The sequence below is a fragment of the Hyla sarda genome, chromosome 1 (assembly GCF_029499605.1).
Source record: "Hyla sarda isolate aHylSar1 chromosome 1, aHylSar1.hap1, whole genome shotgun sequence".
Lineage (NCBI taxonomy): Eukaryota > Metazoa > Chordata > Amphibia > Anura > Hylidae > Hyla > Hyla sarda.
The window spans coordinates 220,919,892-220,933,677 of NC_079189.1; the positions used below are offsets into that span (position 1 = coordinate 220,919,892).

The 13,786-nt window shown below is 38.5% G+C and overlaps 2 protein-coding genes across 2 annotated transcripts in view; one reads left to right on the forward strand and one right to left on the reverse strand.

Annotated features, from left to right (window-relative positions):
• The window catches only part of NKX6-1 (NK6 homeobox 1), a 7,856-nt gene extending 4,442 nt beyond the window's left edge, over positions 1 to 3,414 (reverse strand). The window contains exon 1 of the mRNA XM_056568787.1: positions 2,283 to 3,414. Within this exon, the coding sequence (XP_056424762.1) occupies positions 2,283 to 2,913 (631 nt within the window). The 5' untranslated portion in view covers positions 2,914 to 3,414. The remainder of the gene's footprint in view (positions 1 to 2,282) is intronic.
• A 72-nt stretch (positions 3,415 to 3,486) lies between these two features.
• The window catches only part of HPSE (heparanase), a 147,161-nt gene continuing 136,861 nt past the window's right edge, over positions 3,487 to 13,786 (forward strand). The window contains exons 1-2 of the mRNA XM_056568783.1: positions 3,487 to 3,729; positions 8,803 to 8,911. The gene's annotated coding sequence lies outside the window, so the exon portion shown is untranslated. The remainder of the gene's footprint in view (positions 3,730 to 8,802; positions 8,912 to 13,786) is intronic.

Below are 13,786 nucleotides of genomic sequence, written 5' to 3' on the forward strand. Positions count from 1 at the left end.
TCTATCTATCTATCTATCTCATATCTATCTATCTATCTATCTCATATCTATCTATCTATCTCATATCTATCTATCTATCTATCTCATATCTATCTATCTATCTATCCTATATAATATCTATCTATCTATCTATCTATCTCATATCTATCTATCTATCCTATATAATATCTATCTATCTATCTATCTATCTATCTCTCTATATATGTCCTATCTATCTATCTCATATCTACCTATCTATCTATCTATCCTATATAATATCTATCTATCTATCTATCTATCTGTCCTATATAATATCTATATATCTATCTATCTATCTCATATCTATCTATCTATCTATCTCATATCTATCTATCTATCTATCTATCTATCTATCTATCTATCTATCTATCCTATATAATATCTATCTATCTATCTCTCATATCTATCTAACTCATATCTCTCTGTCTATCTATTTCATATCAATTTATCTCATATCTATCTATCTATCTCATATCTATTTATCTCATATCTATCTATCTATCTCATATCTATCTATCTATATCTATCTACCTCTCATATGTATATCTATCTCTATCTTTTATCATCTGTAATAAATGTATATTTGTTACCTAAATTATTGATGTATTTTAGGTTGATATTTCTATTATTAAAATAAAAATAAATGGAAAAAATAGAAAAAGGTTGTTATAATTATTATTATTGTTGGTGATGAACTATTTTTTAAAAACGCAAGTTAAAGTCCATTGCTATGCTTTAGTCCTAAGTATACGGCTTCTATGATTCTTTGTATTATTTTTAGCTTTCCCAGAAAAAAGACCGAATTTTCTGCGATTATTTTTGAAGATTTCAAAACTTTAAATTCCCTTTTCATTATTATAATTACGGATATTATTATATTACTTATTTTACTTATTTATATTTTCTTTTTCTTTAATTATTATTTTCTTTTTCTTTCTTACTTTTTTCTTTTTTGCAAATACATATAACTATTCCCCATTCCAAAAATGATCTGAAAATGATCTCCATCTATTTAGGAAAACTAGACGTTTTCTAGGAATAACAACATTTTATTCTGGAATAAATCATAGCATGAAGTATTCATAAATAAGGAACTTGCTATTATGTACATTAATGCTTGCATTCAATCTATCTGAGTGAGACAAATAGATTCATATCTACATTAAAATACATTTTCCATGTTTCAGATATGTGTGTGTGTATTTATATATATACACAACTTGATCTCATTATTATTATTATTATTATTATTTGTTCTATGTATCAGATATGTGTATTTATATATATATATACAACTTGATATCATTATTCATATTATTTGTTCTATGTATCAGATATATGTGTGTGTATTTATATATATATATATATACAACTTGATATCATTATTATTATTATTTGTTCTATGTATCAGATATGTGTATTTATATATATATATATATATATATATCTATATATACAACTTGATATCATTATTATTATTATTTGTTCTATGTATCAGATATGTGTGTGTATTTATATATATATATATATATATATATATACAACTTGATATCATTATTATTATTATTATTAGTTCTATGTATCAGATATGTGTGTGTATTTATATATATATATATACAACTTGATATCATTATTATTCTTATTAGTTCTATGTATCAGATATGTGTATTTATATATACAACTTGATATCATTATTATTATTCATATTATTTGTTCTATGTATCAGATATGTGTGTGTATTTATATATATACAACCTGATCTCATTATTAATATTATTTGTTCTATGTATAATATTCTCTCGTCCTGTTTATGTAAAGCTACAATGGAAATAAAAAAAGCGAAATATTTCTACGAGTGGCTTTTTATTTGATATCACGATATTTTCCTTTCTGGGCTCCTAGAAATAAAGGGGATATGTCACTATGTCACCCAGGATAATATTGGAGAAACCAATAAGTTTGAGCCGCTAAAGAAAACTTGAATTCCAAAGTTCTACAACCTCCTAAAGTCTCTACATTTTCCAGAGACTGTGATCGTTTCCTACATCCATCCATCCATCCAGTTTTGCAGTTTTAATATTTTATTAAATAAACATAATCCATCTTTTCAGCTTCTAGATACAATAGTCTCAGGGGGTATCAGAACCGCAGGAGACACATTTAAATGGTTAAAACAGTTGTGGTGCATTCAGTGGGGATACGAAAACCCTTTGAGTTTAGCCTGATAAAAAGTTTAGGAACCCCAAATAAGTTCAGATACTTACGAGGACCACAGGCCAGTCTCGCATCTCTCCAGGGGGAACTTTGCATCACTCCAGGCCAAAAGATAGGTGTCCTGCCTGGAAGATCCGTCAGGGGCTTGGGGTACCGGGCCACGGCCACAGCAGCACTGGGGCTGAAGTAGAGTCCAGGAGGAGGGGGAGGGGGAGGACTGAGGCTGCTAAAGCGGGGTAACCCTGCCAGGAGGCCGGCAGCCGGAGAGGAGGTGGAGGCCACAGGGGACACAGAGGTGCTAGGGGTTAAGGCAGTCCCTGCTAGAGACGGCAGGCAGTGCATCACTGGCCGGCTTAGGATGTCATTGATTCCATGAGGGGTAGCTATTGAAATTTGGGGTGGAGGGGTGCCCAAGGAGGACAGTCCTCCTGTAGCTGGTGGTGAGGAGGAGGTGGACGAGTTTTTTAGGGACACTAAAGTGGGAGACCCCAAAGGAGGAGATGGTGAGGAGGAAGATGAGGAGGAAGAGGAGGATGAAGAGGAGCAGGGCTGGCTAGAGAGGGCATAGGCTGGGTACAAGGGGGTCTTCATCTCTGCCATGCTATGTAGAGCTGCCAAGGGAGGGCTGCTGAGAAGAAAAGCGCTCTGCCTAGTGCCATCCATCTGTCCTAGAGCTAACATCACCAGGCCTGGAGGAATCACCCTTTATAGACTACCAAGAAGTGTATTAGAAGACTAAACCAAAGTTTAGGGGATCCTGCTATATGAGTGTCTGGGAAAATCAGGGGGTAATGCTGAGACGTCTCATCTGACTGGTGTCCCTGCTAGAGAGGCGCCCCGGATACAGAACCACAATGTCCACTTCGTCCTCAAATATGTCTGAATGAGGTCAACAAAGTATCAGGGAAACTTCCAGGGTGCTCCTGAGGAGAGTCCAAATCCCATGTGAGCTGACCATTCAGCAGGCTCAGCATGTGTCCGGGTGGTCTGGTGCCCTCGGTGATGCCACTTTGTGCCCCTTCTTAGGTCCAGAGGCTGGAGGAAGCTTTGTATGTTGTCAGTCCGCTCCTGGGTGACAGCGCAGATGAAGCTCGCAAAGGTAATACAATCTTCCCATCACCTCCTACCTCCTTAAGGAGAGGGGATGGAGACTCAACTTTCAGCTGTCAATCACACAGCAGGGGCGTGGCCACCCGCACCTATAGAGGAAGAGCGCTGGAGAAGCTGTGACCCCACCTCGCGCTCTGATTGGCTGCTCATTAGCATATCAGGCGCGCCCCGGCTAACTGCTCGTCTATGGAGGGCGCTCTGTATTGTCCTGGGAACCCCCATGGTTGGACCATTCAGTGGATTCATTACTGCCATATGGCTCCCCTACAAAATAATGGCCAATATGGTCAACTATTAAGATGAATAAACAGCAGGAGCAACAGGCGACTTAGTTAACTCTGCAGATGTAGCAGAGCCGACACTGTTACCTCACACACTGGACTGCAGGTAAACCTACCTCATATTAACGCTTTCAGGTTATCATGCGACCATGATAGTTCAATGAGACACCTGTGTGGGCTCCTAAGGCTTTACCTACTAACTTTAGGAGCAATGACCTAGTAATAGGAACGGAGGAAGGAAGATGTCCCTAATCCTAAAAGGGAAAACAAGCAAAGGAAACGGACGATGTCTTCCGTCTCTTCCTGGGATCGTCCGACAGTCTCTACACCACTGTTTCCCAACCAGGGCGCCTCCAGCTGTGGCAAAACTACAACTCCCAGCCTTCGGCTGTCCGGGCATGCTGGGAGTTGTAGTTTTGCCACAGCTGGAGGCAACCTGGTTGGGAGACACTGGTGTACACTATAGCGATTGTACATTCAGGTCACATCGGTGTCCTCCGAGAGAGGAGAATTATTGGTCTAAAGGCATTCTCCTCGGGAGGCCCCAACAAAACCACCACAATATATATGTATGAAGAAAAAAAAAATATATATAATATAATAATATATATATACACACACACACACACTATATATATATATTATAATAATAACACACACACACATATATATATATGAATAATAATAATAATACACACACACACTATATATATATATATATATTATAATAATAACACACACACACACACACACATATATATATATATATATATATATATATATATATATATATATATAGTCCCGCACATGTGAATTATGTCGGAGAATCTCCTACCATAGGGGATGGAGGAACGGAAAATAGAAATCTGTTCGGATCCAGGTCATTTTATGGTAGCAATAAATAGGACAGTAGACAATACTTACATCCAAGTGTCATTTTCTATTTGTAAGTTTGTGACTGATAAGATCTGACGAGTAGGAGGATGGGAGGATAAATTGACAGGCAATGCTTCAGATATTGGTTGGTGTCTTTAATCGTCTGGACCAGTCGGCAGATAAGGGGTAGGTCGGTTACCATAATAATTCATCTTCTCCCCCAGATCCACCGTCCTGCTCAGTCCTGATCATATAGTGAGAAATACAATGAGCTGGAGAACTTGTCATCCCTGGGGATTCTGTGTAGAAACGTATTCATCTCCTATATGGTACAATTTACCAACATTCACACTATCTATCTATCTATCTATCTATCTATCTATCTATCTATCTATCTATCTTTCTCTCCATTATCTATCTATCTATCTATTATCTATCTATCAATTTATTTATCTCATATCTATCTATATCTATCTATCTATCTCATATCTATCTATTATCTATCTATCATCTATCTATATCTATCAATCAATTTATCTATCTATTTATCTATCTATCTACAATATCTATCTATCTATCTATCTATCTCATATCTATCTATTATCTATCTATCTATCTATCTATCATCTATATCTATCAATCAATTTATCTATCTATCTATCTATCTATCTATCTATCTATCTATCTATCTATCTCTATCTCATATCTATATATCATCTATCTCATTTCTATCTATCTATCTCATTTCTATCTATCTATCTATCTATCTATCTATCTCATATCTATTATCTATCTATCTATCTATCTATCTATCTCATATCTATCTATCTATCTATCTATCTATCTATCTATCTCATATCTATTATCTATCTATCTATCTATCTATCTATCTATCTATCTATCTATCTCATATCTATTATCTATCTATCTATCTATCTATCTATCTATCTCATATCTATCTATCTATCTAATTTCTGAAGATAAATATACATTTATTAGTTGATAAATTCTTGTAGACTAACACTCCGATATCTATAGTACATATTTTAGGAAAGCATGTACAATGCTCTGCCCTACTGGCTTCCGAGTTAAGGATGGAGTGGAGGTGAAATCGTGATGTTGGTTTATTACCTCCACATTCCTATGGCATTATATTGTACATACCCCTCTAAAAGCATGCATACTATGTATATTATGACTGATAATAAATAAATAAATATATATATATATATATATATATATATATATGGGGAGATTTATCAAACAGTTGAGACGAGTTTAGATGGTCTATATTTGTCTCAAGGGGGTATTTATGAATAATGGCTGCAGGGTGTGTTTTTTTATTCCTTTTTTTTTCATGGGTGGCTTTTTAACTCATTACACCAAATTTACAAAAAGGCTATAAATTTGGTCAAATTTCAAAAATGTTGCGTGTGTGTGTGTGAATTTTCCCACCTTACAGGTGAGTGTTACAGGAAGCTCTTTCAGAGGTGACTCCTTGTGTGTTAATTGTACTAAATATCCAGACTTTTAAACATGTCCATCCTAACCATATTAAAAATACTTTCCAAATTTTTAAATAAAAAAAAATATATTTTTTTAGTTATATTTTTTTTTAGGATATATATATATATATATATATATATATATATATATATTTCAATAACAAGGTGGTCTGCTTATATTAATGAGTAATTTCAACACATTTTTGTAATGTGTGTTTTCTATTCCACTTTTTTTGCTCTGTGCCATATCTATTTCCTATCTATCTACATGTCTATCTCTCATATCTATCTATCTATCTATCTCATATCTATCTATCTAATCTCTCATATCTATCTATCTAATCTATCTCATATCTATCTATCTAATCTATCTCATATCTATCTATCTATCTCATATCTATCTATGTAGCTCATATCTATCTATGTAGCTCATATCTATCTATCTCATATCTATCTATGTAGCTCATATCTATCTCTATCTATCTCATATCTATCTATGTAGCTCATATCTATCTCATATCTATCTCATATCTATCTATGTAGCTCATATCTATCTATGTAGCTCATATCTATCTATCTCATATCTATCTATGTAGCTCATATCTATCTATCTCATATCTATCTATGTAGCTCATATCTATGTAGCTCATATCTATCTATGTAGCTCATATCTATCTATCATCTATCTATCTTTAGTATTTACTTTACTTTAGTTTAGTTTTTTATGTGTTATATATCTCACGAACGTCTATGACGTGTATTATAAAATGCCATTTGTATTCAGTGTTCATTTTGTTGTAAGTTTATGATTTGTACCTATCCTTGCAAAATTATTTATTATCTTCCACATATTTGAGATATATGTATGCTCTCTTATTATAGCTTTATTTTGTGGATCAGTATGACTATAGTGATACTAAATTTATAAAGTGTTTTTTTATTTTTTATTTACTACATTGCCATAATAGTAACACTTAAAAAAAAATTAGAATTAGTGTCGCTACATTACAAAATCCATAACTTTTTAATTTTGTGCCGTATGCTTTGTTAGGGCAAATTTTTTATGAGAAAACTTTTACTTTTTATTGCTACCATTTTTGGGATGACTTTTTGCTTGTTTTCTTTTCAGGTTTTGGAAGGTGGATTAACAAAGTACCCCAATCATGATTTTTTCTTTTTTTCTTTACAGTGTTCAACTTGCGGGATACATAATAAAATAATTTTATTGCTCGTGTCTTTACGTATGTGGCAATACCAAATTAGTGTATTTTCATTTAATTTTTTTTGTTTTATGTATAAGAAGGAATATAAATGGAAATTATACTTTATGTTCTGTGAATTTTGACTTTCTTTTTACTAGTCCCATAAGGGGCTGATAGTGATCACCAAATTGCTAGTGTAATACATTGCACTAGTTCTCTAGTACAGTGTATTCAGTCTATCAGCATAATGCCATATCCGGCCATGTTGCACCGCACAGCTGGACACCCATGGCAAGCCTGAGACTTTCACAAGACCTATGTCTGCCATGGAAACCAGATGGGAATTGCAGGAGCCAAAGATCACCAGGGCTGCTGCTGGAGGTAAGCCTCACTCTTTACATGCAGCAGTCATGATTTGACAGTGGCATGTGAAGGGTTAAACTAGTTAAACTACCATAGTAGAGGTTTCTCTGCTCTTGGTAGTTAGAGCAGGAGCCCAGCTATCACACTGATGGCCGGACTCCTGCCATTCGTGCACGAAAAGTGTTTATTCTTGAATTAGTACCCTTAAAGGGTACCTGTCAGATCCCACAAAAAAATTTCTATAATTAATTTATATAATTCATCTAATAAAATATATGTTTATTGAGGTGATTGGTGTGTCTGCTCATGAAGCCTTGTCCATTAGTCATCTCTTGTCCATGACTCATGGACAAACTGATGCTGCTGCAGGACTGGTTAGTGTCCCAGTAGGTGTAAGGACCCTAGTGGTGGGATTTTCAGGAGCTGTTTTTTATTTTATTTTAAATTTAAAAAAATGTAAACAACCACATTAAAGGTCTTTAATTTTCATCACTAACAACATATAAAAGTTCTTTTTAATCTGACAGTGCCCATTTAAGCACCCTTAATGACCGCTATAAAAGGTGTATCAGTGGTAATTAAGTGGTTAATAATGAATTGTATGTTAAGATGGAACTTCCATCTACTATTGAACTTGTGGAAATAATGGAAGAAGCCAGTTTACATAGTTGTAAACATACATGTTGTGATATCTTAAATTTTCTGAAATGACCATTTGGAAAAACTTTTGACACATCCTAGTGACATGTCAAAATTTTGGATTGGTGGGAGTTTGAGTGTTCAGACCTCCACTAATCAGGAGAACAAGCCGGGAGAAGTTCCTGCTTAGTGGGTTCTCTCCCGGACCGAGACAAAATGTAAGTCCATAGAGCGTGTCTCAATCAGGTGCAGAGCAGGGAGAGGAGTGCGTGACAGTGCAGATTCTCCGGGCTCGTTCTCCTGATCGGTGGAGGTCTGAACACTCACACCTCCGCCCATCAAAACTTTTGCCATGTCTCTAGGAGATGTCAATAGTTTTTCCAAAAGACAGGTACTCTTTAAGAATGCACTGTATTGTTTGTATTGAGTTATTCCTATCTTCACATTCTTGGGGTAAGTTAAAACAGGCAACAAGCACATATTTTTTTTTTTTAAGAGGAAACTGCAACAATACATCTTCAAAACCCACAAAGTTTTTAATGAGAGATAGGAAAAATAATTAATGTCACTTATTGTGTGTGGTTCCACTCTGAGGTTCCTACTGAAATGACAGCTTCAGGACAGTACCCCACCATGCTGCCTGCAGCTTGGACAGGACCACAGCACAGCGCTACACACAGGCAAGGATGAAGGTAGTTCCCAGGTAAGGCAAAAAATGAAAATGCTGCAGAAGTATAGAGCATTGCTTACCTGTCTGCCCCAGTTCTGAAACCACCAAAAAATCTATTTGTGATGTCCCAGTACAGCTACACATTCCTGTACTACCTATAGGCCCTGTCTGGTTGAGTCCCTCAGTGACCTGGGGGCTCCCCTGCAGGGACTCCCCTTGTTCTCTTGTTAATTTTTTAAATGTGGTATGTGTATCTTTAAGGTCATAGACAGGATCCTTGGGGGACATGTATCAATGTTGGTGTAGGTAGACATCTTTCTTAGATCACTTTGATTGGTCTAAATGTGGTGCAATTGCACCAAATTTACCATACTTGTGCAAGGCACATGATAAATTTCATGCAAAGTTCTAAATTTACACACAGTTCTATTTGTACACCTGATCTACACCTCACAGGAAAAGTGGACGTAGGGATTTTGGGGGAGATTTATCAAAACCTGTGCAGAGGAAAAGTTGTCCAGTTGCCCATAGCAACCAATCAGATTGCTTCTATCATTTTGCAGAGGTCTTGTTAAAAATGAAAGAAGTGAGCTGATTGGTTGCTATGGGCAACTGGGCAACTTTTCCTCTAGACAGGTTTTGATAAATCTCCCCCATTGTTCTATTGCTTTGAGGCTCGGATTCCATTGATGGTTTTTTGTCCAACAGCAAAAACGCCAGAAAAACTGTCCCAGTTTTTTATTTTTCTAGCGTTTTTGCTGGTGTTTGGAAACAAAAAAACTGTACTAAACTTTTTTTTTCTTTTTCCAAATTTATATATGTGAATGCGGAGGACTATGTCAGATTTGGTGGATTGCGACGATGAACAGCGTTTTTTTAAATGTCAATAAAAATGATTAATGAGGGCTGTGGGGAGTGTTTTTTTTTTTTTAATAAATTTTTTTTTCAATGTGTTGTGTTTTTTATAATTGAATTTTCAGGCTCAGTAATGGAAGGCATCTTGTATACAGAATCTATTACTAGGCCGGGGCTTAGCGTTAGCCCCCAAAACAGCTAGCGCTAACACCCAATAATTACCCCGGTACCCACCGCCACAGGGGTACCAGGAAGAGCCGGTACCAACAGGCCCAGAGCATCAAAAATGGTGTTCCTGGGCCTAGGCGGTAACAGGCTGGCGTTATTTAGGCTGGGTTGGCCAGTAACAATGGTCCTTGTATCATCAGGCTGTTGCTGCTTGGTTGCTATCTGGTTGATACTGAAAAAATTAGGGAACCACACACGTTTTTTTTTTATTTATAAAAAAATCAAATAAATAAAAACGCATAGGGTTCTCTTATTTTCAGTATCAGCCAGATACCAACCAAGCAGCAACAGCCTGACGTTACCAGGGGGGGCGAGGACCATTGTTACTGGCCCTCCCCAGCCTAAATAATGCCAGTCTATTACCGCCTAGGCCCAGGAGCACCATTTTTTACGCTCCGCTCCTGTTGGTACCAGCTCTTCCCGGCACCCCCGTGGTGGTGGGTACCGGGGTAATAATTGGAGGTTAGAGCTAGCTGATTTTGGGGCTAAAGCTAAGCCCTGGCTTAGTAATGGATTCCGTCTATAAGATGGCTTTCACTACTAACCCTGAAAATTCAATTATGAAAAAAACACGGACACATTGAAAAAAAATTTTATTAAAAAAAATTCCCCCCCACAGCCCTCGTTAACCATTTTATTGAAATAAAAAAAAAATGCTGGTCATCGTCGCAGTCCACCGAATCGGACATAGTCCTCCGCATTCACGCACCTGAAATGAGAAGAAAAGAAAAGCAAGAAATATGGATTGGTACATTTTTTGGGCTCTCCCCTGGGAAGAGTGCACATAATGCAGTGTGTTCCTATACAGGGAGCCTCCAATTGTTGCTAAACTAAAACTCTGGTCATGGGGGGCTGTAGTTAAGCAACAGCTGGAGGCACACTGGTTGCAAAACACTTTGGGGGAGATGTATCAATGTTGTTGTTGGTAGACGTTTTTTGTAGATCATTTTGGTTGGTCTAAATTTGGAGCAATTTCTCCAAATTTATCAAACTTGTGCAAGCCCCATGATAAATTTCGTGCAATGGTCTAAATCTCCACACAGTTCTATTTGTAGACCTGTTCTACACCTCACAGGAATAGTGTTGTATCCTGGACGCTGGGATTTTGTTCTATTGTTTTTCAGGATTCCACTGAGGTTTTTTTTTGTCCACCAGCAAAAACGCCTGAAAAACGGTCCCAGCTTTTCCTGCATTTTGGTAATTTTTCTTGGGGGAGATTTATCAAAAACTGTACAGAGGAAGAGTAGTGCAGTTGCCCATGGCAACCAATCAGATTGCTTCTTTACAAAAATGAAAGGAGCAATCTGATAGGTTGCTATGGGCAACTGCACCGCTCTTCCTCTACATAGGTTTTGATTAATCTCCCCCCTTGTGTTTTTTCTTGCATTTTGGCTGGTGTGCGGAAACAAACATTTTTGTACCCTGTGTGCATTTTTTTCACTGCAGGTACTACTCCAGGGGCCGGATGCAGAGCGCCCGCTCCACGGAGTGTAAGGAGTGATGTATAGCATATACATATACAGGATGCAGAGCATCACTACTTACCTCCGCCCGCTGTATAGTATACAGGGGTGCATAGTGTATCCATGTATACTATACAGGAGCCCAGCAAGGAAAGAGTTAACCCACACTGCAGCTCTGAGTTAAATCTTTGTGCGCTCTCCTGTATATACAGCCATCTATAGATGACTGTATATACAGGATACAGTAGGCAGACAAGAACAGTTGGAGGCTCCCTGTTACACACTGCAGTATGGGCGCACTCACCAGGTGAGATCGCAAATGATGTCCTCAACTTTTTTTTCTCTCATTTCAGATACGTGAATGGGGAGGACTACGTCAGATTCAGTGTATTGCGATGATGAGCTTTTTTTAATGTCAATAAAAGGTTTAATGAGGGCTGTGTGGGGAGTGTTTTTTTTTTTTTTTAAATACATTTTTTTTTCAATGCCGGGCTTAGCGTTAACCACAAAAACAGCTAGCGCTAACCCCCAATTATTATCCCGTTACCCACCGCCACAGGGTTGCCGGGAAGAGCCAGTACCAACAGGCCTGGAGTGTCAAAAATAGCGCTCCTGGCTGGGGTTATTTAGGTTGGGGAGAGCCAGTAACAATGGTCCTCGCCCACCCTGGTAACGCCAGGCTGTTGCTGATTGGTTGGTATCTGACTGACACTGAAAATATGGGGAACCACACACTTTTTTTTATTACAAAAAAAAACAACACATAGGCTTCCCCATATTTTCAGTGTCAATCAGACACCAACCAATCAGCAACAGCCTGACATTACCAGGATGGGCGAGGACCATTGTTACTGGCCCTCCCCAGCCTAAATAACCCCAGCCTGTTACCGCCTAGGCCAAGGAGCGCTATTTTTGATGCTCCGGGCCTGTTGGTAACGGCTCTTCCCGGCACCCCTGTGGCGGTGAGTACCGGGGTAATAATTGGGGGTTAGCGCTAGCTGTTTTCGGGGCTAACGCTAAGCCCAGCTTAGTAAAAGATTCCGTCTACAAGACGGCTTCCACTACTAAGCCTGAAATTTCAATTATAAAAAACACAACACATGAAATAAAAAATGGATTTAAAAAAACACTCCCCCCACAGCCCTCGTTAACCCTTTTATTGAAATTAAAAAAATGCTAGTCATCGTCACACTCCACCGAATCTCAGGTAGTCCTCTGCATTCACTTATCTGAAATGACAAGAAAATAAAAACACGAAAAATGGGTCAGTACATTTTTGGCGCTTTCCCCTGGGTAGAGCGCACATAATGCAGTGTGTTCCTAAAGAGGGAGCCTCCAATTGTTGCTAAACTACAACTCCCATCATGGGGGCTGTAGGTAAACAACAGCTGGAGTCTCCCTGTTTGGGAACACACTGCCAAAAAGGCTCTGTTCCCATTATGCAAAACGCATAATGAGAACAGAGCCATACTTACCACCCTGGCTTCAGCCCTGGACTGTGAAGCTCCGCCCCCTAATGATGTCATCACTAGGGGGCAGGGGCGGAGAAGTTGCAAGGGGTCTCAAGAGTGAGACCCCTGAGATCCGTCAGTCTGACCTTGGACTACCACTCCCATCATGGGAAATTTTGTGTCCCATGATGGGAGTAGTTGTAGTACTGCAGTGCTGAGGGATGGCTCTTACACATCCCCCAGCTGTGAAACTGTATTGCGACTGTTAGGACTACTACTCCCATCATGGACAGACTCTGTCCATGATGGGAGTTGTAGTCCTCGGGCTGAAGGACAGATCGCAGCAGGTCATTCTCCAGAGACCCGCTGCGATCTGCATTTATTAACTTAAAAAGCCAGCGGCAACGCTGCACTCCCCTCCCCCCTCCTCCTGTATACAGATGTCACGATTCATAATCCCCGCCGCCGGGAGAGGGGAGCTCTGATTGGTGGAAAGCTATTCACCACTATACACCAATTACAGCTCCTGTCTTCTGGTGGGGGTTATGAATTGTGACAGGTCTATACAGGGGAGCGAGTGGAGCCGCTTCCACAGTACAGTATATAATTGTTATGTGTACTGCCCCCCCCCCCAGACTAATACTGACCCCTTCTACAGTATATAATTGTTATGTGTACTGTACCCCCCCCCCCCCAGACTAATACTGACCCCTTCTACAGTATATAATTGTTATGTGTACTGTACCCCCCCCCCCCCCCAGACTAATACTGACCCCTTCTATAGTGAGCGCTGGGACCGCTGTGTGATTGACAGGTCCCCAGCGCAAGTGTCCGGCCCCACTGACCTTTACATGTTATAAATCTTTATGATACACACTGCCCGTCCTCCTCTTCATTCTTCTGATACCGGA